General features: G+C 52.2%; 7 protein-coding genes and 1 non-coding gene across 8 annotated transcripts; 2 read left to right on the top strand and 6 right to left on the bottom strand.

Moving 5' to 3' along the window:
• Positions 1-135: 135 nt before the first annotated feature.
• On the bottom strand, positions 136-3,531 carry QC762_405710 (uncharacterized protein; the record flags this gene model as incomplete). The annotated part of the gene is made up of 9 exons (XM_062890020.1): positions 136-1,588; positions 1,648-1,759; positions 1,816-1,851; positions 1,909-2,004; positions 2,061-2,483; positions 2,550-2,773; positions 2,830-3,148; positions 3,209-3,436; positions 3,493-3,531. 9 exons carry the CDS (start codon positions 3,529-3,531, stop codon positions 729-731), a joined length of 2,337 nt encoding a protein of 778 aa, XP_062743946.1. The 3' UTR covers positions 136-728.
• On the bottom strand, positions 459-551 carry QC762_0071140. The gene has a single exon. It is a non-coding gene; the product is annotated as a tRNA-Glu (tRNA).
• A 97-nt stretch (positions 3,532-3,628) lies between the features above and the next one.
• On the bottom strand, positions 3,629-6,482 carry QC762_405715 (uncharacterized protein; the record flags this gene model as incomplete). Its single annotated transcript, XM_062890021.1, has 5 exons — positions 6,318-6,482; positions 5,685-6,267; positions 4,699-5,622; positions 3,751-4,645; positions 3,629-3,696 (listed from the first exon to the last, which is right to left on the bottom strand). The coding sequence occupies exons 2-5, from the start codon at positions 6,243-6,245 to the stop codon at positions 3,629-3,631; spliced, it is 2,448 nt and encodes an 815-aa protein (XP_062743945.1). The 5' UTR covers positions 6,246-6,267; positions 6,318-6,482.
• A 256-nt stretch (positions 6,483-6,738) lies between these two features.
• Positions 6,739-7,308, bottom strand: QC762_0071110 (uncharacterized protein; the record flags this gene model as incomplete). Its single annotated transcript, XM_062883739.1, has 2 exons — positions 6,739-6,965; positions 7,082-7,308. 2 exons carry the CDS (start codon positions 7,306-7,308, stop codon positions 6,887-6,889), a joined length of 306 nt encoding a protein of 101 aa, XP_062743944.1. The 3' UTR covers positions 6,739-6,886.
• Positions 6,821-7,615, top strand: QC762_0071100 (uncharacterized protein; the record flags this gene model as incomplete). Its single annotated transcript, XM_062883738.1, has 1 exon — positions 6,821-7,615. The coding sequence occupies one exon, from the start codon at positions 6,821-6,823 to the stop codon at positions 7,613-7,615; it is 795 nt and encodes a 264-aa protein (XP_062743943.1).
• Positions 7,616-8,024: 409 nt separating this feature from the next.
• On the bottom strand, positions 8,025-8,630 carry QC762_405690 (uncharacterized protein; the record flags this gene model as incomplete). The annotated part of the gene is made up of 1 exon (XM_062890019.1): positions 8,025-8,630. The coding sequence occupies one exon, from the start codon at positions 8,628-8,630 to the stop codon at positions 8,025-8,027; it is 606 nt and encodes a 201-aa protein (XP_062743942.1).
• A 632-nt stretch (positions 8,631-9,262) lies between these two features.
• QC762_405680 (uncharacterized protein) lies at positions 9,263-11,694 on the top strand (the record flags this gene model as incomplete). The annotated part of the gene is made up of 3 exons (XM_062890018.1): positions 9,263-10,793; positions 11,170-11,385; positions 11,478-11,694. The coding sequence occupies 3 exons, from the start codon at positions 9,263-9,265 to the stop codon at positions 11,522-11,524; spliced, it is 1,794 nt and encodes a 597-aa protein (XP_062743941.1). The 3' UTR covers positions 11,525-11,694.
• Positions 11,695-14,525: 2,831 nt separating this feature from the next.
• QC762_405870 (uncharacterized protein) lies at positions 14,526-20,184 on the bottom strand (the record flags this gene model as incomplete). The annotated part of the gene is made up of 4 exons (XM_062890039.1): positions 18,974-20,184; positions 18,785-18,905; positions 18,538-18,706; positions 14,526-18,467 (listed from the first exon to the last, which is right to left on the bottom strand). Exons 2-4 carry the CDS (start codon positions 18,838-18,840, stop codon positions 14,526-14,528), a joined length of 4,167 nt encoding a protein of 1,388 aa, XP_062743940.1. The 5' UTR covers positions 18,841-18,905; positions 18,974-20,184.
• Positions 20,185-23,134: the final 2,950 nt, after the last annotated feature.

The following is a 23,134-nucleotide window of genomic DNA, read 5'->3' as shown; positions in this document are numbered from 1 at the left end:
TGAGAGAGTGAGAGAAACGAGCGACGATGAACTGAGGTCAGGAAAGAAAGTCACGATGGAGGGAAACAAGCTCATTTAACCACAACCCACCAATCTTTCCCGCTCTCCTCGGACCGAACAAACGGGCTGAAGAGGCGCGGTCTATTGGAAATGAGAGGGCTGAATAGTCTACACTATGCAAAGGCCTTGTGCCAAGCGGCACAGGCAGCGAAATCGCCAAGTGTTTTACCCCTGAAGCCTCTGAGCACGGATCATGCTGTGGTCTTGGCAGGGTTTGTTGCCTGGAGTTGCTTAAAAATGGCGGGGTTGCATTTGAGGGATTTCGTGCCGGGACGCGTCAAAAGTTCTGGACGCGAAATGAAGTCGCGTGGAGGGAAAATGTCGAATATGCGGAGCTGATACGGTGTGCCAGGCACCGATTGTTCTGCGGAAAATGCAAAAAAAGAAGATGGTTGTGACTCGGATACCGGGAGTCGAACCCGGGGCTGTTGAGAAAGGCAATCACTCCTGAGAAGTGAGAGTCAACGATGTTACCGCTACACCATACCCGATAGCATGGTTCCGATTGGACTTGTATGGATGGTCGAGTCAGAGCGTGGGTCTATGATCAGGGATATCCTGTGGCGGAGTGTGGACTCTAACGAACCACTCACCGAAGACGACAGCTTCGATCCATGCATTGCGATTGTATAGGGTCTGGGTACCTCAAGCGGTAAGGTATCTGACAATCACGCCGGTCTCGCCGTGCCCATCTCCTCATCCCACCTCTCCTCCCGATTACCCCTCCTCCTAAATAACCTCCCCAAACCCTTCTCACTCCTCATGCTGTGCGCTGCACCACCCTCATCACCATCATCCTCAGGCTCATCCCCACTCTCCCTCCCCTTCCTCCTCCCCCACGACAGTCCCAACCACCCCCTCAACCAATCCTTCCTCTCATCAACTCTCTCCTGATGTTCCAACTCCTCCGTCTGGCTCCTATGCCTCTCATCCTCCGAAAAGCACTCATCCTCATCCTGGTGATTATGCCTCGATCCATGTCCCTTCCTTTGCAGCTGATTAGCCTTCCACGACACAACATAAACCGCCATCTTCTCCCTCGTAACATCTCTCCACCTCCTCAAAGGATAATCCCACTCAAAGTCCTCCTGAGCCTTGCTCAAATGATGATGAGCCGGAGGTTGCGAAACAGGATACAACTTCCACAGCCAGAGCTTGCGCAAGCCAGGGACATGCGTATGGAACCGAAAGCGACGAAAGATCGGGGCGTAGTCGTTGTCGTCGTCGATGCTCAAGTCGTCTGATTCCTCGTCGCTCGAATCGTCGTCGTTGCGACGCCACCGAGTGCTGTACACGTCGGAAATGTCTGAAGTGCAGTCCGAGAGATACGAGTCGTCATCGTCTTGCTTGTGCTTGTGCTTGTGCTTGCGGCTGTACTTTCTGGTTTGGGATTGCTTTAGAGCTTGCCATTTGCTTGGTGGTGGCCGTTGCGCGCTGTCCATGCGCCTCTTGGCTTTGCTCGCCATGCGGTAGAACACGATGCCGATGCCGAGGAGAATGACAGCAGAAACACCAACGGAGATGGGAACTGTCTGTTATGTCAGCTATGGCAGATAATATCAAAAAAGCCTGCTCACGATGACTTACACAGATATTTTGACACTTCGTTGACCGGCCAGTCAACCTCGCCGGTTTCCTCGTTCTTGGGGAACTCTACAATGCCGATGGTAAAAAAGCTTGCAATGAAGGACAACGGCAGCTGTGATACAGTATCAGCTCAGTTTCCTGGCAGATGTGATTGTTACGGCAACTCACAAAGATGACTGTGACGATGGTGAACACCACCATGATCTACGGAATAGTTTGTCAGTACTCGTGGATCGATGAGGTGCGCTTCGGGAACCCCACAGTATTTTGCCGCGAGCCCTGTTCTGAGAGCTTCATTGCATATCGTGTATCCCAACCGGATGCCTGTTGTTGCTTGAATTGCAACAATTGTTTCAACTATTACGCTGTCAGTCACTGTCGCTCATAAATGATCCCTGCTTACAGAAGCATACCTCAGCCTCGACTCGTTTGGCAGACTCGTCCATCTCTTGAACTCGGATGAGGTTGTCTTCCACGATTCGAATGGCTTCATCGACCACCCTGGCGTTCTTAAGCCCAGTTCCATGATGGCTCTTTTTATGGACTCCATCATGTTGGTCTCCATCTTCGTCATAGTGCTCCTTGGTACCACCTGACCGTTTCCGAGGCCGAAGGTGACCTTGGAATTCCTCCAGAACCTTGAGCTGTGTGGTAAGAATGGACTTGATGATGCCAAGCTCATCCTGGATATCAATAATTTCCACAAGCTGCCGGGATTCGTCTGATATCCGTGAGAAGCTGTCAATGTCGGATGTGTATTTGAAGGGGTCTTTGGCATTAGCGAGCTTGTCGACGGTCTTGAGGAGCTTCTTCATCTTGACAGCTTCATCTTCAGCCTATTCAGTTGAGCCAGGGTGAGTATTCAGCTAAGCTATCAACAGAGTGCTGGAACGTGCACTTACAATGGTGTTTATGGAGGATTGGAAGGCCTCCTGCAGCTTGACACCACCAGGGCCTTGCCTTGTCATAATGTTCAGACATATCTTGAGAATCATTTCGACAAGGCTGTCGGGCGATTGGATTGCTTGTCGCGCCTTGTTTGTCTCTATCTCCCGGCTCAGGAGTTTCTTGATGTTGTACTGCTCGGAAGGCTTTTGGGTGTTTGGCATGCAGGTAATTACAGTCCCTGGATCCTGTCAATATGTCATTCCATTTGCGGCGGTGTATCCGATCACAACTCACCATCGGGCAATACCCATAGCCACAACTGGTCGACCATCAGAATAGGAGCTGTGTTCTTGGGCTTCCCGTGCTTGGTGGCCCATCGGTACACGACCTGGTCTTTGTCTCTCCGCTCTGTGGTTTCGAGCATGTAGTAAGAGTACTGATCCAATGTGCGCCGGCAATGTAGTGGTAGAACATCGTGAGCATGGATGTACCCATCGATCAATGCCGACTCCCTGCGGCTCAGGGGCGCGTTGGTTCGATTGTCATTTACGCGATTGATCATGGCCGCCATCTTTTTGCGACCATCGTGGCTCTCGTAGGCAAGGTATGGCATCTTCCATTTGTTAGCAAGTCCCCATCAATAGCATGCTAGAAAGAGACCAGAGAAACTCACAAAAAGCGCGAGCGTTTTGTCACCACCGGCGTGCCCGAGATTGACGGGTGGCAACATCGCCCATGTTATGCTGGACAGATTCTGACTCGAACGCTTTGCGGGCTGCAACGGTGGCCGAGAGGTTGACCCGGCTATGCTGTCTGAAGACCCGGACGGCTCTTCTACCACTGTCTGCAAGCGGCTAGAGTGATTTCCCGGTGATTCTGAAACCTCGGATGAATCTACACTCTGTTCTGCGTTAGTTACTGTTGGTCAACCCTTCCAAGCTGTCGTGGTGCATTTACAAATCTCGTGAATTGGTACTTCTTGGCTCTCGGGTTCATATACCGGTTGAAGATAGTAAGACCGTCATGCCTTTGGTCTGTAATGGATGAATCGCGGACTCCAATGGAGAGAAAAAGGTCCTGGAAAGGGGTATTGTCAGTACCTAGGCATCTTCCGTCTCGATGCGCGCGGCAGGAAACTCAACATACAGATAGCCATTGCTCCTGAACATCGCAGGATTATTAGTTTAGTTTTCTACGGGGAGGTGAGAAGAGAACTTGCATTGTTTGCGGGCAGCAAAATCCATCTGCAACGGAAATCCTTGTCTTTCCCCTTCCTTCGGGACGATTCAAGAGTCCGAGCACAGCGCTTGTTGGCATCATAAACCATGTCATAAACGCTTGTCGTCTTGAGATTGATCTGTTCCTCCACTCGTTTTGTCTTCTTATTAGTCGTATGGTAGAACTCGCTAACAGTCCCTTCTGCAACGAAGCTAGCGATGTATTGTGAAGAGTCAGGCGTCGGAGGTGTGGGCTCTGTGGGCAAGTCATAATCTTGAGTGATTGCAGGGCCTCTGATGGGTTCCAGGTTCTCTCTCAACTCGCGAATCCAAGTCGCAGCACACTCGGATCCGTTGCAGCCGCAATAGTATTCCGTGCTGTCTTCGCAGATCCAGTCCCAAGGCGAGCGGCCCTCGTTATCATGAAGGTCGAGATCTTCTCGTTGCATGTTGCGCATCAAGTAACGAATGACGCCGCTGTACTCTGACCGTTCCCTGCCTTCTTCTGGCTCGTTGTACCATGCCTTGAAGACCGCGTGGTGCAGTGGAGTTGAACCTCCGTCGTCAGGCTCGGTGGTATCATCGGGTCTCTCGTTGATCAGGAGCGTCACAATTGTATCGCTTGGAGGTTCCATCAAGCATGCAATGTGCAGTGGATTACGCCCACTTTCCGTCTTGTATATCAAGCGTGGCTTGCTGTCCAGGATGTTTTCGACGAGTTCGACATTCCGGGACTTGATGGCCTGGTAGAGAATTGTTGATTGCATCTTGGCAAGAATAGTCTGGTAGATGTAATCTTGCGTATCGCCCATCCGTGCCAGTCGCCGATGTCGATATATGGCAACTGACGTGAAGGTGACACCTTTGATCGAAGCGCGATATTCGTCCTCGTCCTACACACGCATCAGTTTTGCATCTGTAACTGCCATCCTCGTGGCTCACCTACCTTGCACAGTGACATATTATCAGAATCACCCTGTTGGACGCGAGCTTGTGAGTACAGCCAAGTTGTCTCCAATCCACGAGCCAACTCCTTTTGAGATCCCTGGTATTCATTCCAAACATCCTCCACCAGCTCAGACTCCTTGTCGCGGGTTTCGATCTCTAGGAGGATACGGGACATCCTGACGTTTGTGTTTTTGGGAAACCAGCTCTTGAACCTGTCCGGGGTCTGAGGCTCATCGGGCTCTGGGAAGGGTGTATCCAAAAAGATAACCTGGAAGATGTCATCCAAAGATAACGAAGCGGTGTCGTTTTGTTTGGTAGCTAGGGCAATCGCCTTTTGAATGACGATACCGCCGAAGCCTGACCCAATGAAAACTATTGGGACCCCTCGCTGGAAGAATAACTGTCTTGAGCCTACAATGCGTTCCAGGAGGGTTTTTGCTGCGTTTTCCACATATTCCGCCCAACTTCCGGTCTTCTTGACAAACGTAGGTGATGAGTAACTGAAAGATAGCACTCTGGAGTCGGTGATATCGTTGGGTATAAAGTCACGAATCCAGTTGACTGCGCGTGGCCGCCCGCGAATGTCGAATTCAGATGATGAGCGCATCGAAGGTTCCAAAGATCTCCCTCTCCCCTTGAAGTCTTTGCCAGGTGGCCGTAGTTTCGCGTCTAATTTCGGGTTTCCATCAGATGGATTCAGCAACTCGGGCCCTTTGCCTTTTTTGTCAATCAGCTTTATACGTTGAGGTCCAGGGGAAGCGGTCCTGTCGCGTTCGCCATCCGGTCTCCCAGGGCTCAGGAGACGTTCGACAGGCATCACCCAAGCATCCTCTGGCGTCTCGTCAAAGTCATGGACGGCAATGATGTCGACCGAAGTTCTAGGGCGAATTCCTTCTGGGTAAAGAGCCAACGTATAGGTTGCCTGGAGCATGCCCCTGTGCATTAGCAGACGCGCGACGAGTTCATGATGACCGAAACTCGTACCTGGCTGGATGCAGGTGGTTCATCTACCTGGTTGCCGCCTCCGATGGTCCCAGTTTCCACCTCGACGGCTGTCTTCTCTTCAAAATCCCCGCCAGGTTGTATCTCCCCGCGTCGGGATGGCGTGGGCGACGATTCTTCATGTTGCAATATCGATGAAGGTCTTGGGACGGAAGCGGCTGCAACAGATGGCCTCCTTGTGAGGCGATTCCAACCAGAAAGCAATATAGTCCTCCTTCCAGATCCACTCTCGCCCGTATCGACCCTCGAATCCTGGGTCAAGTTTGGAAATTCTGTGTCGTCATCTACCGCTGTAAGCGCGACGCTGGGGGTTGCTGGGACAACCTCGGCATGAGGACTGCTTGGATGATGGGTCGTCTCTGGGTTAGCGGTGGATAGACTATCTGGCGGTAGAGATGATGCCATGTTGAACTTGAGAGCCCAAATTCCGTCGACGACAGGTGGACTAAAGTCGTAGATAAGGGTGATCTCGAGATGAAAAGTTGAATCCGTGTTTGGCGTCGCGATGAATTGTGGCAGCCTCGTTATGGTTACATCGTGCATTAATATTCGGGAGATGCTGCGCCTGTGATTGGGTTAGCGAGGGAATATCCCCACCTGCGAACTGTCACTTGCTAGCAGGGCTGTCGCACGACATATCCCACGCCTAAACAAGGGTCATGCCTGGCGATCAGGGGGGGCGCTATTGGGCTATGCCGAGCCCTTGGAGGAGGGCATGGTGGGGTAAAAATCCCAATTTGGACGCCATATGATTGTGGCTGGCTGCTCGTGAAGAGGTTGCAACAATTTGATTTCCAATCCGTGAGCTCGACATTGTGCTTTGCTGGCGAGAGGCGTGCCGTGTTCCGGTTTTCCAGTTGTTGCATCGGAGGAACTGCCCCACCTTTCACAGGACTGGTTCTTCAACATCGATCTCGGGATGTATTGATAATGATCACTGCATGGTTGTACTGCGTTGCACAGTAGATTAGCTAATCTCAAAATGCGCCCGGCTTCCACTATAGTACTGTTATATAGACACCTGATAAAAAGATTACCCCGCTGATTTCCTTCCAGATGCTCAGGCTTCGTATCGACCAAACATCATTGCCGCCAAGACAAAACTTCAAGATTCCGCCATGCAGCCCGACAAGCTAAGCAGCACGGAACAGACGCTTTTCGTCACTCTAAAGGCTCGACAACTTCTAGGTGACAGCTTGGCAGCAGCTGTCGTCGAGCAGATCGATTACGACTTCGATAGACTTCAAGTTGGTTCCCTTGTTGCTGGCGTCATAGGCCTTCGGTCAGCGCTGTTTGACAAATGGATACGCGACTTTCTCACCCGACACTCTCATGCCAACGTCATCCACTTAGCTTGCGGGCTCGACACTCGCCCACACCGGATTTCATGGGGCGACAGCGTTCGTTGGATTGACGTCGATCTCCCAGATGTTGTAGATTTACGGCGGGAGTTCATGCCAGAACCGTCGAGGGCCAACCAATACAGCCTCATGGCGGGCTCTGCCCTCGATTCGGCCTTTATACAATCCCTCCAAAATGACCGGCCAACCATTATTGTCATCGAGGGTCTCGTGCCGTATCTCACCACCTCAGAGGGCGAGGCCATGATTGCCGATTTGTGTGGCCATTTCAAGACGGGGGAGCTGATATTTGACATTACCAACTGGTACACAACCCTTATCGAGAGACTCGTCGGCTCCATCAAGCACACAAAGGCGAAGCTGAGGTGGACATCTGACAAGCCGAAGAATCTGGAGAAGGTTCATCCGGGCTTAACATTGCTCGAGGCTCATCCCTTGTGCACCCTCGATGGTGTCAGGAATCTGCCATTGGGTGGTCGGATTTTCTTGTGGTTACAATCTCTGATTCCTTTCACCAGATACAGCGCTCAGTATTTGCGACTCGCATTTTAAGGCTCAGTGTCCGAGCTTCACTGCCCAGCTCTCCCTTCGTGCTCTCGACGTTTCTGGGGGAATACCTATTAGACCGATATGCGCAAGCTGTGCCGGGTACGTGGAAGCACGATCTTTCCAGCATGAGGCATCTTGCAGCGAGGCTTCTTGCTGTCGATCGAATATTAGTTAAAAGGCAGCAGATGAAATCGCCAGTGGCGGTCTTTGCGCATGGTTCTGAACCCTGGCATCAAAAGGTGCTTTAGGGAGGGCCACTGCAATATTGACGGGACCATCCGGATGGGGACAGCTGGGTCTGTTTACAATGGTTTCTCGGGGAAGCTTTGAAAGTCATATTTATCATTGCTGTAGCCCCCTGTCAACGTCGTGATTTGCCTGGATATCCCCGCCTACTCGTTGAGCCTTCAGGCTAATTGTTACTCGGCGGCAACCCCGAGTTGGTCCCCAAATCCTCCCCCATCTGCTTCCCGCCCACAACAAGCGGCTCACAATCCTGCAATACAAACATCATCCTCGCCCACTTGGTATCACTTTTATTGACCCACTGATGCTGCGTAGCCCGCTGGATCGCCACATCTCCCCTCTTCAAGCTGTACCGCTCCCCACTATCCAGCACCATGTCCACCTCCCCTTCCATCACGATGCCATAATCCAAGCTCTGGGTGCGATGCATACCGCAGGCATAACCAGGGGCAAAGTCGACACACCGGAGGACAGTGCCCTTGGGGTTCACCAACCCGAGCTTATCAGGGGTTGAGATCAATGACTGGTGGAGCTTGAGATCAGTGTCATTGTTCAGATCGGGAGGGCAGCGGGAGGTAGTGTAGGGGACCGCAAAGGCGAGTTTGTTGTCGTCGTAGGGGCGCCATTGGAAGGGGTTGTAGGATTGGACAATGGCTTGACCGGAGGAGTTGTGGCCGGTGATGAAGGTGGTTGGTTGGTGGAGGTCGGAGAGCTTGCCGTTGTCTTTGTCGTTGGACTGGGCGGAGGTGTTGGTGGATGTGGCGTCACCCATTTTGAAGAAGGTCTTTGATATGCAAGCACAAGTGCCACTCGTGGGGAGGGAGCGGGAAAGGAGGCGTCAAAGTGCCGGGAGGTGGAGGTTATGTACCAAGAGGTCACTTGGTGTAACGGATCAACCCCACGTTGGGGTCCGCGCTGATTCCGGTCCGCTAGGATCTGCTGTGTGTCAGCCACCATGGCGCCGATTTATGGAGAAGCTACCACATTGGCTTCCGTTTCAAGGCCGGCCTATCTGCTTTCCCGGTTATGTCGTAGCCTTCACGAACTGAGCGACAGGGCCAAGGGTCTGCCGCTCCAGCGGGTCGAAAACCGACCCGAACCCCACCAGATAAAGCTTGTTTTAACGTCACCCGTCAAGGGTACGCGAACACGCTCAACGCGTTCTGCGAACTACCTTATTATATTAATGTCTGCTCCGTGACAACTCTGAGCAATACCGAGATTGGAGTTTGTGGCTGAAATTCATGCATCGCGATAAAGATAAGGACCGGGTTGATTATCGGCGATGCCAAGCCACTGCGGCTGACGTCATCTCATGCTGCTCAAACTTCACAACCTCAACTCACTTCAAGTCTCTCTTCACCGTTTAACCCGTCGCCACGCTAACATCATAGCTCACATAAGATGCTCGACATCAGCCCCATAACCAGCCTCCCCGGGCTAGCAAAACCGCCAAAACACCACATCCTCGCCCCAATACTCAACCCGGCCAAAAGCCCAGGCTCAACATGGTCCTCATTCTTCCCCTCACTCTCCTTCGGCGGCCCATCCCAGGAAGAGGTCAGCCACAAAGGCCACATCTCAACTCTCGACAAAAAGAAACAAGTCGACCAAAAGCGCGAGATCATCGGCTTCCAAAACCCCTGGCCCTCGTGGCACAAGCCCACCAAGTCGGAGATGCTTGCCAGTTTTCAGTGGGGTCCTGACACAGATCCTTGCATCCCTCTCGCGGCTTCGTACGCTCTTCCCGCCAGACAAATCCCGCCGATATCACAGCCGAGCTATAGTGATCTCTCCAACCCTGAGTCTGCCGCGTCAAAGGCTGCAAGACTGCTTACGGTGCAGAAGCCTGATTTTACGCCTTGTCCGGTTGGGAAGAAGGCAAAGGTTACTTGGTTGGGACATGCCTCGATGCTGCTACAGCTTTCATCTGGTGTTAGCGTTGTGTTTGATCCCATTTTCTCCCAGCGGTGTTCCCCAAGCGAGTACTTTGGGCCGATTCGGACGTACCAACCGCCGTGTCAAGTGGGGGATTTACCTCGGATTGATGCAGTATTGATTAGTCATAACCACTATGACCATCTTGATCAAGAGTCTGTCATGGGGATTTGGGGAAATAACAAGGACAGGGTGAGGTTTTTTGTGCCGTTGGGGATAGGAAAGATGATGGTTGATTTGTGGGGTTTGCCGAAGGAGAGGGTGGTGGAGATGGATTGGTGGGATAATGTCGCGTTGACGGGACTGACGCAGGGGAGTGTGAAGGTCTGGTGCACACCCGCACAGCACAACTGTTGGAGATCAGGGAGCGGCAAGTCTGGGGAACCGAATGGGAGCTTGTGGGCTAGTTGGATGGTGGAGGACCTCCAATCTAGAGACGGGGAGGAGTTGTATAGGGTGTTCTTTGGGGGTGATACCGGGTATCAGTTCCACACCGATCCTGCATGGCCACCTTTGCCACCGACGAATTGGAAGAGGGGTGATCCGCTACCGCCAGCAGAAAAGGAAAAACCAGAGGATTACCCACCATGTCCAGCGTTCAAAGAGATCAGCGATAACATCGGCCCGCCAGATCTTCTACTCTTGCCGATCAGTGTTGGCGCATCGTTTGCTTATCTGAGAAGCTTTACAACGTGGATGCCGGACTGGGGCAATCCTATGCCGAGGCATACACAGGGTGTGACTGGGGCAAACCATATGCCTCCTTGGGATGCTGTACGGGTGTTCAAGGAGATGACTGAGGGCGGGAAAGGGAAAGCGGTGGCGGTGGGATTGCATTGGGGGACGTTTGCTACCGAGCCAGAGGAGGTGTTGAAGACTCTGGGCGGCTTGGAATGGGCGTGTGAGAGGCAGGGAATTGGGTTTGGGAGAGGGTGGGATGGCAAACATGATGAAGGCGTTGAGGACAAGGTGTTTCTAGCGGTGAATCAGGGGGAGAGTATTTTGATTTGAGTTGGAGTCAGGTCATGTTTTCCTGTGGTTGTTATGTAATACCATGAGCTCGCAGTCGACTTTGAACACGACTGAACTTCTACAGAGTAGCTTGATCAGACCAGTCACGCACTCAAGAGAAGTCTTCGTTGCTTGAATAAGATGTGACATATCCCCTGCCACTGGGGTATAGCGGTCCCGAAAGTCATGGCTCGACGCCGCAGGTGCAGAGTCACCAGGAGGCCCGCTGACCATGTGAGACTGAAAGACAGCACCGCCGCGAGGTCGCGAGGCTTGAAGCCAACAGTGAAACTTGGTTCTCTTTTTATCTCATACAAAAATAACTCGAAGGCCACAGCGCTGACTCTCATCTGTATCTACAGTTGAAAGCCTTCCCTCTACCCTTCCCCCTGACGACGCTGGCCATCTCGGGCTTTACAGCACATTTGGGAGCTTGTCCCTCGAAGCTGTTTCACTGCAGCTCGATGAGCCAAATCCGTACAACCTGCGTCAGACAGCCCGTAACTTCCTCGCAACTCGAGACTTTGCCCGTCGCCGGTGTTGGGCCTCGAAAGCCGGTCATGGTGCGGTTATACGAGGTGTGCCTTGTTTCTCTGCAGGGTTAGTTCTCGCGATGGTTACCTGTATTAAGCCTTCGTGCTCGATGCTTACACTTCTCATCTTGGTCTAGTTGTCCAACGTATTGATGTGAAGACCATCGACCATATTCGCCACTAGGTCGAGATGGTGGTGTTTGGACGGGAACTGCCAAGGGCGTTGGCGGAAGAGGACGGCCATTGGTATGATGCAAACTAGCCATCGGGTGCTGCGAATCGAGCTCTTTGAGGTCTTGGTTTGGATCCTCTCTATATAGGTTCTGTTTGTGTTGCAATTGACCCTTCTTCACCATCAAACCTACTCGTGATATCTGCGTTGGATGTTGGCTCAAAGAGCCCTGGCACCACTGGCCAGCCGAAGGAGTTAGTGTGACTGATGGCGTATGTTCCATATTATTTGGCACCTGTAGCAACGGGTGAATAGTCGTATCATGCTCTGGGGTGGTATTGATTTCCGATCTGGGTAGGTGAGTTCTATCTTCGAAGTCCCCGCACAAATACTCACTTCTCGGATTCAATTACGGTCTTGGCTGCTCCAGAATTACCAGTGGTCAATTGCTCAGACGTCGCGGGGTGAGGTATGCCCACCTTTCTCCAGCCCCACACGCTCTGGTTGGTCCCAGGGCTTTTGCCTGATCTTTTTCTATTTAGCTACTTGTTCGACGCCGTTCTCTGACTTCTGCAGACGCACCGAGGCATCACCGGACCACTCTCCCGACTTCAACCTCGACCAGCACTCGTGGGAGCCAGCGGTGTGGAACCGTCATAATTCCAATCGCGTGCGCCAGCACGCTGTAGAGCGCCGAGAGCTTTTAGCCATTCTTCAGAGAAGTAGGAATTTACAATCATAACTCTTGGTGCCGGAAGGACACAAGCTGGCCGGATCTCCCAACCAGTCGGGGCCTTTCCGTCAAGCTTTCCAGAACCTGGACCTGAACGGGACAAACTTGGACGAGAGATGATTTATCTGGTTTTCAAGAATACTCTTTTCCTCCTCAGCACGAACGGCTACAGAGGGGGGATACCGACAAAGCGACAGGGAACCAAGGCGGTGGGATCCCGGGCCGAATCACGCTGCCTCGCCGATCAAGTTGGCGACAAAGTGCTATGTATTTATTATAAAATGAGCTTCGTCATTATCCCTTGAAGATTTAGATTTATTTCTCTCTAAACGTCATTCATTACAGGCGGCTAATTTATACTGCAGCAATTCTCCACTTTGAGATCGAGGAGGTTGACAAGCTTGTACAACAGGTCGCGGCACGGGAACTCGGGCAGCCAATAAACAGACCGGCGTTTGTGGAAGGGAATTCTGGATAGCCAAGATATTCTGAAATACGACAACCAGCCTGGCGTCTCTTTATGAACGACGTGGAGCTCGGAGCCGTGGATAGGTCATAGCTCCACCCACAGCCCAAAAGCCACTATTCTACGTGTTCTATGCGTTCCGGATGTTCAGCCTTCTTCTCATGGCATTGCAAACTTTGCCTGTCAAGCGTGAACCACGCTAGACTATGGCTACCTGTAATGCGACCTGATATTGATAGTTGTGTTTGGTTTTCAGTTGCTTAGGAGGTCAAGCTGGAGATGGTTGAGAGGGGCGGACGTGGTCAAACACATATTCGCTGCTCGGAAGAGTGAATTGGTCCTCTGTGGTGAATTGCTTCACCCTGACAAGGGACATCATGGGTTGAAGTATAGGTACCCGCCTTTCGTCAGGCCCACAGCCTCTGGTTGTTCCCAGCGTTTTGTCAGATCATCATATATTGAGTGGCTGGTCTCACGTTGTTCCACAAAAAACCCGCCTTTCTCGCTATCACAACCATCACAATAATTTTTCAGGTAATTGGGCATTCGGCACATCACAGTACCTTACTATTCTCAGCTGGAAACCTCGCAATGATACACGATGACGAGGATCTCTTGGGACACCCATTCGTTCGCGGACTGACGCTAGAACATTCGCGCGAGTTTAATTTGAATGAGCACTCATTGGAACCGGTGGTTCGGAACCGCCGGAACGAGACATGAGGAGGTTCAGTTTTATGTCGGAATATATGCTGACTCGCAATATATTTAGAACGTCTTGGTCTTCAGAATAGCGGGATTTATGAATCAGGGTCTGCGGCAAAGCAAGAGGCTAAGAGAGAATTAATCCCCGAGAGAACAGATGAGGATTCCCGTGGGTGATGGATCCGTCAACGAGTAGGATTTGCTGTGGCTTTCTGCTGGCTGTTATGGGATGATATCCGGGTTAGGGTTATTTAGCGTTTGACGTGGCTTGCGATTAAAGTGGGAGGCAGGAGTTTGAAGGAGATAGGAGGAAATACGAGGAGGTTCGGATAGTTTTAGTGGATATTTCGTGCGCTTTGCAGAGGAAGTTCGCAGGCCTTGGGAGGTATGAGAAGACATTGTGAGGTGGGTGACATATTTCATCTGCCTTTTTTTCCGTCTCTTCTTCATCCGACAATTCAACATTTTACCTGCAACCTACGCCTCTACCCAGACGTAGGCCTTTAACACTAGTAAACAGGTACTTATATTGAATGGGGTGAAGGGAGGAATCAAAGGTACGACAGGAATAAATTGCTAGGATCAGCTTTATGCACCACGAGAATTTTAAAACCAGTCGTAATCTTTGACGTGACATGGGAGATCTCCAACTTGTTTTAGGTTTCAGACAACAGCTGATGGGAGGAAGTGCAACATTAACCTGGAGGTAGGGTTAGGGTTGGTAAGGCGGTCCACATTACCCCTGTGAGCCCCTTGGAAAAGTAGAAAAGTAAACAATAGCGGTCTGGGCGTAGGATTGCCGAGAGGCCACTTCGACGCCGAAACCACTGTCATCATTGACAATGAGCACCTGCGTTATCAAAACGGCGGGGAGTGAGTGAAAGACTGGGAGAAACAGTTTATGGATCTAATTACGTAGATAATTGCTAAGGAAACCCCGAAATTCCAAGCAGACCCTATCGGAAGTCCCTTTTCCAATCCTGTTTCCAAATCCTGTCAAACAGCATTCCGACAATACCAACCCAGAAAACTACCTAACCAGCGCTATTTTTTTGCCAAAGGCATCTGCCTTCAACTGACTGCAAAAGTTGTCAGGAACACCACCCCGCTCAACGACGCGGCGGTCGGATGGTGGAGCTCGAATTATTTTTATCTACGTCCGTCATAACCACGCCCTGATCTCCCTGCTGCTGCTGACTCCCTTGCTGCTTCTGACGTTGCCGATGCTGCTGCCGCTGCAGCGATACCCATAGTCTCCCAAACGGTACGGGCGGTGGTCTCGCCGTCCGGGTGCGTGATTCAATCCGAGGCAGTGCATCAATATCCACACCTAGATTCCGCCCTGGCGCTCCCGAGTCCCTCCGCCGCCGCGATGGGCTCCCGGTCTCGTTGGAGGTTCTGCCCGGGTTCCTCGACCATCCGTCAATTGCGCCGATTACACCCCAACGTCCGGGCCGAGGCGGGGACGTGATGGCCGTGCTGAAGTCTACCAAGCGCGAGAGCAGGGATTTGCGTTCGGGTTGGGGCCTGACTCGACCAGACAGCACCCTGTCGCCTTGCCTTCTGGCATCCAGAGCCCGTTCTTGTTGTTGCCTTCGTCGAAACCAACCTGGGGATCTGAGAATGGTGTTGTCATCCTCGTCGGACGAGCTAGATTGCATCCAGTTGCGGCCTCCCTGGTTGTATGGAGATCTGGTATGCCACCAGCGCTCCCTTCTCGGCGGTGGAGGCCGGCCCTCCATATCACTGTCGGGATCGTGTTCAACGCGGTCTTGACCAACAGGCCCGAACCGTCCAGCCCTTTGTGATGGTGGTGAAATTGGGCTCCCTTGCAGGGGGGTGACCGGGCGAGGAGGGGGTAACTGTGGGGGGGGACCAACCTTGGTTCGGTCGATGTTCGCGGGGTCATGGTCACGCTCCATCTCCAATCTCCATTGTGCATCCGCTATCGTGGCCCTTGGTTCTGCTGCCGCCTGCGCTCTGTCGGCACGTCGTTGTAAGACCTCTCGTAATCTTCTCTGGAAATCCAACGCGTCAGGTGAGTTGGGCGGCGGGGGCGGAGGCGGTTCTTCCATTCGTCTTTCCCTCTCAATCTCCCTCCCTCGCTCCAGGACCCTCTCCCTTCTCGCGTCCTGTACTCTTTCCGCCCGCTTGTTCTTCTTTTTCCAGACTCGGAAGGCTTGTAGTGACCTAGGTGAAATCTCGCCTTCGCCTTCATCCGGAGGCTGGTAATCTTGGTTCTGTGTCTGCCTTTCCCTCAAGCGTTGTTGATGTCTAGCCTGCATGACAGCCCTTTGCTCTTCACGTGCCTTTTTCTCCTTCTCCCTTCGCACACCCTCTTCCCTGACCTTGTCTGCCTCTTCCCTTCTCTGCTTCTGGTACTGATCGTACTTCGTCTTGGGCGTCGGCGGTTGTCCATTCACAAGCGGAGCGACGTAGTCCCTAGGGTACACATAATCCAGCCAAGGTGAGTCCCAGTTTGGGAAGGGGGGCAAAACCATTCCAAGCGGCGACGGGGGAGGCGTAGGCGAGCGAGGTCGGATCTTAGGATCTCTCCAGACATAAGGGGGTGTTGTCTGTGGATCATGGAACCAATTTCCCCAACGGTCAACGCGCCCTCCATCTGGAAGTGGCATGGAGTTTCTGCCAGGTTCGGGTTTAAATGGTGGACGTCGTCCTCGGGGGCGGCCTTGCTGACCAGGTATCGAAGAACCAGCTACTGGAGGACCACCATAAGCGCCTTGGGGAGGGTTGCCGTATGGAAATGGCGCGGGAGGAAGAGGCTGTTGCTGGGCAAGATGTCGATACTGTGGCGGAACCGGAACGCCCGGCGGCAGGAGCCCAGCGAATCGAGCTGGAGCTGCGTCCGGGTCCCACAGCGATAGTCCCGTTCCTGCTTGTCCAATGGGCGGCAGCATGGGTGCTCCGAATCTGGGGTTCTCCACCTCCGGCATAGGAACGATTGGATTTCCAAAATGGGGCGCCTGGAAGTGCTGAGGTGGTGGTGCTGCTGGCCCTGCCAATCCCATTTCTTGCATCCGCTCCTGAATGATGGCAACCGCAGGGCTAGCAGCTAGAGGAGCTGTAGGACTAGAGGCTGTTATGGTGATAGCCGGAGGGGCCGCTGCAGAAACAGTACTAGGCCCAACACCTGGATCAGAAACGCGATCGAGATTTCGGTTGTTTGCCCGCCGCGCTCTCCTGGCGTCCTTGACATCGTTCTGTCCAATCTGGGTGGTGACCACACGCTTAGGGACAACTGGGCCTGGCGTACCAAGCGCAGGAAACTCGACTTCGTAAGGGTCGACCTCCGGTGGAGGCGGGGGTGGAGGCGCGGAGGGAGCTGGGCGATCGGTCGGAGGTGGAGCCCGGCGACCGCCACGGCGACCAGTTGGAGGTGGAGCCACTCTCGGACCGGGGTAGAAGACAGGAGCACTTGGGTTGAAGACGGGAGCATTTGGGTTGAATCTTGACACTGGTCCCTGTGGCTGTGGCGCCGGAGCACGGCCACCCATACCAACATCATCGTCACCATCATCGTCGTTACTAACAGAGGGTGGAGGAGCTCCTCCTCTTCCACCGCCTCCGCTTGCACTAGGACCACTGGCGCCAGCTGCACCACCAGCTCCGCCATCACCACCATCATCACTATCGTCGTCGTCATCGTCATCTCCTTTTCCTCCTCCTCCTCCGCCAGGAGTAGGATCCAACCGTGGGGGATCCGGGGTAGGAGTGCGACTCAGTGGCGGGCTTGAGCTAGGAAGAGGATTGTCGTCGTGCTTGTACGGTACGATTCTGTCCTGATTCACCAGGGAAGAAATCGAACGGAATGGGCTGATCATCTGACTGGACTTCCCAATATGCCAGTCTTGGCCAAAGATCTCCTTCTGCAGCCGGTAGATACGCCTTGAGAGACTGGTCCCCAGCGTGGGAAGATATATCGGGATGTCCTCATCGTAGTAACGCCTTATCACTTGTATTTCCAGGAATGTCAGATCCGGCTGACCCGATCGTCTTATGATATCTTGCTGTTCTGCAATACGCCTCTCTGCCCTCTTGTCGAGCTGGGAAATCATGTCCTGATGCTGCTGCTTGACATAGTCGTTGATCTGCTCAAAACAGTCGGCAATGTAGGCATCCGTGTGTGGCCGAGTGGCTTCCATCTTGGCCATCTGCAACACCCAGGAGTAGTAGGTTTCTGGAGGGTGGTCGGCGGGCCTGGAAGCCCAGAGCAGATTGAACTCCCGCTTCCAATCACGGTGCTTGATGTAGGCCTGCAATCGCCTCTCCTGTTCTTCGTCCTTCACTCTCCTGGCGAGCCAGCTTTCGAAAGCGGCCTGTTGCTTAGCTTGAGACATCGCGTCGACTTCTTCTTGCTCAGTTGGAGGTCTTGTTTTGAGCCATCGTTTCCATTCCTTTTGCCGTTTGTACGTCTCTGTCTTTTCCAGGGCTGGGTTCCACCATCTCTCGTAGATCTTCATGGGTTGGGCCTCCTGCATGGCATCCAGCCTATTCTTAAACGCCTGGCTCTTCTTGTCGGCCCACTTGTCAGATAGTTCTTCCCGCTGAGACTCGCTCAACTCTTGTTGCACGTCTTTAACTTGAGCATCCTCCATTTGTGCTGGACTTAGTCCCCCGTCGTCTGCCGGAGGGGGGACACCAGGAGCTGGCGCCGATGCGGGTTGGTAAAGAGCTTCATCTACCCATGCATGCAATTGTCTATCTGTCCATGGTGTCTGCTCCTCATATGGAGCTTTGTGCCAGTTCCTTGGCCAGTCCGTCTCGTCCGGGTTACCTTCTTGCTGCCCGAGATGTCGATAATGTCCCAATATGGCCACCATTTCGCCTCGCAGCTCGCCGATATCAGGTCGGTGATCCGGGTTCTCCATCATGCAGCGCGCCAAGATGTTTGTGAGGCGAGGGTCAACGTATGGCTTCAACCCTTCCAAGGCGTAGGCACCGTAGCCCCATCCCTCCACTTGACCGAATTCCATCCATGTGGGAATGGGTGGTGATTCTGGGTACATTCCCGTCAGAAGTGTAACCATAGACTGAATGGTGTTGAACTTGATTAGTCACAGTAACAACCGGTAGGTAATCAATGCTGAGATGGTTGCTTACCTGAGCGGCCTGCCAGAGATTGAGCTTCCAGGAATATTTTCCCGCAACAACGTGGTCTGGAGGTAATATATCGTGTGGCAGTGCCTCGACATAATCCCACTCTTCTGAGAACTGTTCAGGGGCCCAGTACGAGAACTTGCCACGGACTCGATATCCCCACATCTTGAACCTAAAGACAGGGAGGGAGGCGCGGTCAGATACCCCCTACCTGAATCTCATCGTTTGAACACCAGGGTCGCATACGTACGGATTCTTGAACAAAACGTCCTGTTCGATAGTCTCAGAGGCGCCAAAGTCGGCCATTTTGAGAACGGGCGCGATGTAGTGTTGATCATCGGTCCAGCCGACCCCACGGTCACCAAATATGTCTAAATCACATTAGCCTTTTCATGGTTGAGGGAAACCTTGTTTTGGCTGCAGGAGACAGCTAACTCACAGTTGGCAGGATCAAGGTCAAAATGAATGTTGTCTTTTTTTCCCGATATTACATCGTCAAATGTGATGGATACCGGGAAACCGTCGCCCGGATCATATTTGTTCTCTTGCGGGCTGTACTTGAATTCCACGAGCGATCTCACCACTAATATGCAAGGTAAGTGCCTTTGAGTCTACCGTGGAACGAGAAATTCACTTACTGCAGAGCCAGATGTTCCAGGCAAAGTAGTTGGGCACCGGCTTCAGATGCGGCTTCAGATTCAAAGCGTTGATCAGCTTGGCAAGACTTCCGCTCGGGAGGAATTCCGACAGCATCACCGCCGAGGCGACCTCAACATCTGGCGGGTGAGGATTGTCGAGACCAAGCTGTAATGGCAGGTCCATTCCAAGATCCTCTAAATCAGGTTGTAAAAACCATTCCAGCGGCGCAAGCTGAACGATATGCTGAGCGCCCGTGAACTTGCGCTGAAAAGCCTCCTCCCGCTTCAGACCATCCCTTCCCTCCTGGTCGATAGGGGCCTTGGCGACAAAGTACCACGTCCCATCCTCTCTTGAGTGTACGAAAAGAATCGCGATGCCCTCACCTCCCCAGCCGAGCACCTTGACAAACTTGAGCCGGTAGTAATTCTCGAGGAAGGTAACGATTTCTCGTGGGGCCTGTGCCACAAAAGGCGAATCCGTCAGCCGTTGTGGGAGCTCTGTGAATTTTTCAAACTTGTTCGCCTTGAAAAAGTCCTCAGCCGGTGCCTCCCCGTCGTTCCCGCCAGGGGCGGGCTTGTATCCTGTCGGGACTCTCGGGCCCTTGTACTTGCCGGGGGGCGGGATGAACGGGGGGAAGTCTGCTGCCCACCAAGGGAACTGGAAGGTGCTGAGATTCATATGCTCGCCTGTTTCACGGAACCGCCACATGCCCCATCGGACCATCCGCCTCCACTCGGTCCTTGGTGGATTCTCCACCCAGTGAGGTTGCGGGATCGCCTCGGGCCATTCCCTAGGTTCACTGGGGGTGACATTTTGTGAGAGTACCAGCTGACCAGCTGAAGGGTCCTCGGGAGGCTGCTGCGCAGGATCTTGCGCCATTGTGAGAGAAGTTGAAGACTCGACGCAATTGACTTGAACACCTTGATCCACGGGACGGGGAAGGTGGTCGGAGCAGCTTACACCGTATTTCCCACTTTACGTGGGGTATGTCTACTTCTAATGTTGACGTTTATGATGTTTCTCGCCAAGTCTCACAAAGAACGTCTGCTGTTTAAAGGGGTTTGTCGTGACCAGCCGCGATGCATCCGGAAAGCTCAACAAAGAACAATCCAGTCATGACAATACCTATTGTCATCGACCGAGCATGCTCAATGACATTTGCAGGACATAAACTCTGAGACTATCTTTCTACTCTTCCATCAATTGCTCGGTATGCGTTTATTTGATCGTTGTCTTGGTCCAGCTGCACCGACAGCCCCAAAGTCCCCGGGACAGGGTCAGCCCCACTTCCCCCTTTTACCAACCCTACCCACAGCCGCTCCTGGGTTAGGGTTGTCCCCCATCTTCCATTGCACATCAACACAAAGAAATCAGCACGCTGGGTTTGTCTGCTTTTGAATACTCCACATTATGTACCTAAAGATTGACAAGGGTGCACCCATGTGCATTCCATTTCCTCAGCCTGACAACCATGGGCACCATCTTTCATAAGATTTCACCATCTCTCTCATACTCGCTGCATTCCCCTTTCTCTCAAGAATATCGAGGTCAACCTGAGCAGCTTCCAGATGGGACTTTTTCAATGTCTTACTGCCTGAATGTAGAGTGTTCTAAAGTGGCGGGCTTTTCCTCGAGGAAGCAATATCATGGCAGCCAGAATCGTTTAGCCCTAATGTCTTTGTAGCGTCCAATAACAGCCCTAGTTTTGACTGGTTGCTTACTCCGTCCTCCTCATACCATGCTTTAGCATAATGAACTCGCTAAATGGTCTGTTTTGATCAGATTACCATGTAATTATGGCTAGAGCCTGTTAGGTACAAGTTACAATCACAAAAAGCGCCTTATTGGGCCAGTGGCTATGACCAGGTGGTTTGATAGACAAATTTGCTGCAGTCATTTGACTACAACAGGCGGTTTTGGTGGATGCTTCAAACTCACGGTAGAAACACAGGCGTCGACAGCAAGGAAGGCGGCTAGAAGAGGGAGACGTCACTTAATGCCACACCCACTTGTTCCTGTCGATGGTCAGAGATAGTTATGAAGCCCAAACGATAATCACGCTTGTCACTGACTGGCAGCTTGAAGCCCGTGTTGGGAAAGTCGGGCATTGCTTGATTGATGTGGAAGGTTTGACATCGAGACCTCCGCAAACTTCCCCTGTTGGCTTCAGCAAGCGGCGCCCCTTTATGCAAACAAACAGTCCCTTTTGCTCTGTTGCAAGGCTTACTCCATGGCAGGCATGATGGGGAAAGAAGCAATTGGGTCAGCATTTACCTATACAAGCACGAATTGAAATGCATCATCGTTAGGTGCAGTGGTTGATTCACCCCCCTGAATTTCTACCTAAATGCATACCTTTTGTTCACTTTCCCATTGCCTCTTATTCGCTCCCTCTTTGGAAGGGCCAAGCTGGCGTTGGCGTCTGATACAGTGAGATTGTAATCAAGATACCATCTCTCACCGCGTTGCAGACTTTTGAAGCTATTGTCGATATTCACTTCCAGTGGGTCTGTCATTCATTCACTTACGCTGTGGCCCTGCCCCACCACCTCCTGTTTAATTATAAAATATCGTCCCTCCTCCCAGATAATTCCTCTTCTATCCTCTCTCCTTTCATCACAGCCACATCAGACACTTGGTGGACCTCCATGGGGCTATCTGTGTTTCTGGGCGAACGGACGGAAGGCCTCATGAATTGACCATATTCTTTACATTTCTCGTCCCTTGTGTAAAGTCCTTCATGCGCGTTTCTTGTCTCGTTTTTTGAAAGGGCTCGTGTTCTTGATATCCTACGATAGGTACGATGCGAGTATACCTAGGTTTACTTTATATAGTTCCCGAAGTTAGAGGCAATGCGACGGGCGACGTTGAGGTTGCCCAGGAATGGAGTGAAGATAGTGGCCACATGCACTGGTTGGAGCTGACCAGGAGGCTTTTGGAACATCTCGAGGACGGATGCCATGTGGTCAGGGCTTGAATCCTAGTCCTTTCGTTACATGTACCCGCATGCTTGAACATCTTGCCTCACGGCGCGACTGATGTACAAGACATCATAACACGTTACCAACCGATCTTTTTTATATACGTCTACAGGCAAACATCAGTGTATACCTATATACACTCGCAGGGTCCTTATAAGTAGAGCAGGTCACGGGTTGAAACACACCAAGTTAACATGCAAAACAACACCTGGTTTTGACTCTCAGCATCGTCCTCCGTTCCGATACAGGTATCTTGTATTTCCTCTTTTTCTGACCGGATAGGTAGATACTTGATTCTCTTGCTAAAAGCTTTTCAAAGTGTTTGGACACATGATTCTTCGGCTTGGAAAACGAGCCCATATCATGTGGAAGAGTGCGGTTCGACATTCTTCCCGAACCATGACATTGAATATCGCCCTGCAGTCAGGTACTGTTGTCTCCCAGTTCACCTAAGGTGGGCCATGCGTTTGTCCATCACACCCGCCTGTTGCTCCCAGCGCAGCTCTGCAGATATAAAATATCATCCTCTCCTCTCATTTCTCCTCTTCCTTCACCCCACCCAACCCGCAACAGATCAACCTCTCGCCTTTGCCAGTATCGCAACCATTCGACTAAGCTTTGCTATCATCCAGTCTGCATAAATCGTGCTTCCGTCTATCAAAAAAGATCAAACATGGCCTGTAAGTGCATTCCTCACTTCAACAATGCTCTTGACGGAGTCGTCGTCGTCTGGCGTTCCACGAGATATATGCTAATCAAACCAAACGGCTACCTCCATCTCTCGCAAGCGTTTGGTCGTCCTGACCGACGAAGATTGTATGTCTGATTCATCCGACCCGCCCTCATGCGTGCGGCTGACATTGCTTGTAGACGAGTATCTCCTCGGCGCTTGAAACCCGGTTCTGGGCCCTGTTTGCGCGAAGTTCACCTCCGAGATTTTGAAGCTCGCCTATCAGAAGATCAATCAAATCTTCGATCGC

The sequence above is a fragment of the Podospora pseudocomata genome, chromosome 4, assembly GCF_035222375.1.
Source record: "Podospora pseudocomata strain CBS 415.72m chromosome 4, whole genome shotgun sequence".
In the NCBI taxonomy this organism is placed as follows: Eukaryota; Fungi; Ascomycota; class Sordariomycetes; order Sordariales; family Podosporaceae; genus Podospora; species Podospora pseudocomata.
The sequence above is the reverse complement of the archived record's forward strand: the minus strand, read 5'-3'. Positions and strand labels throughout refer to the sequence as shown.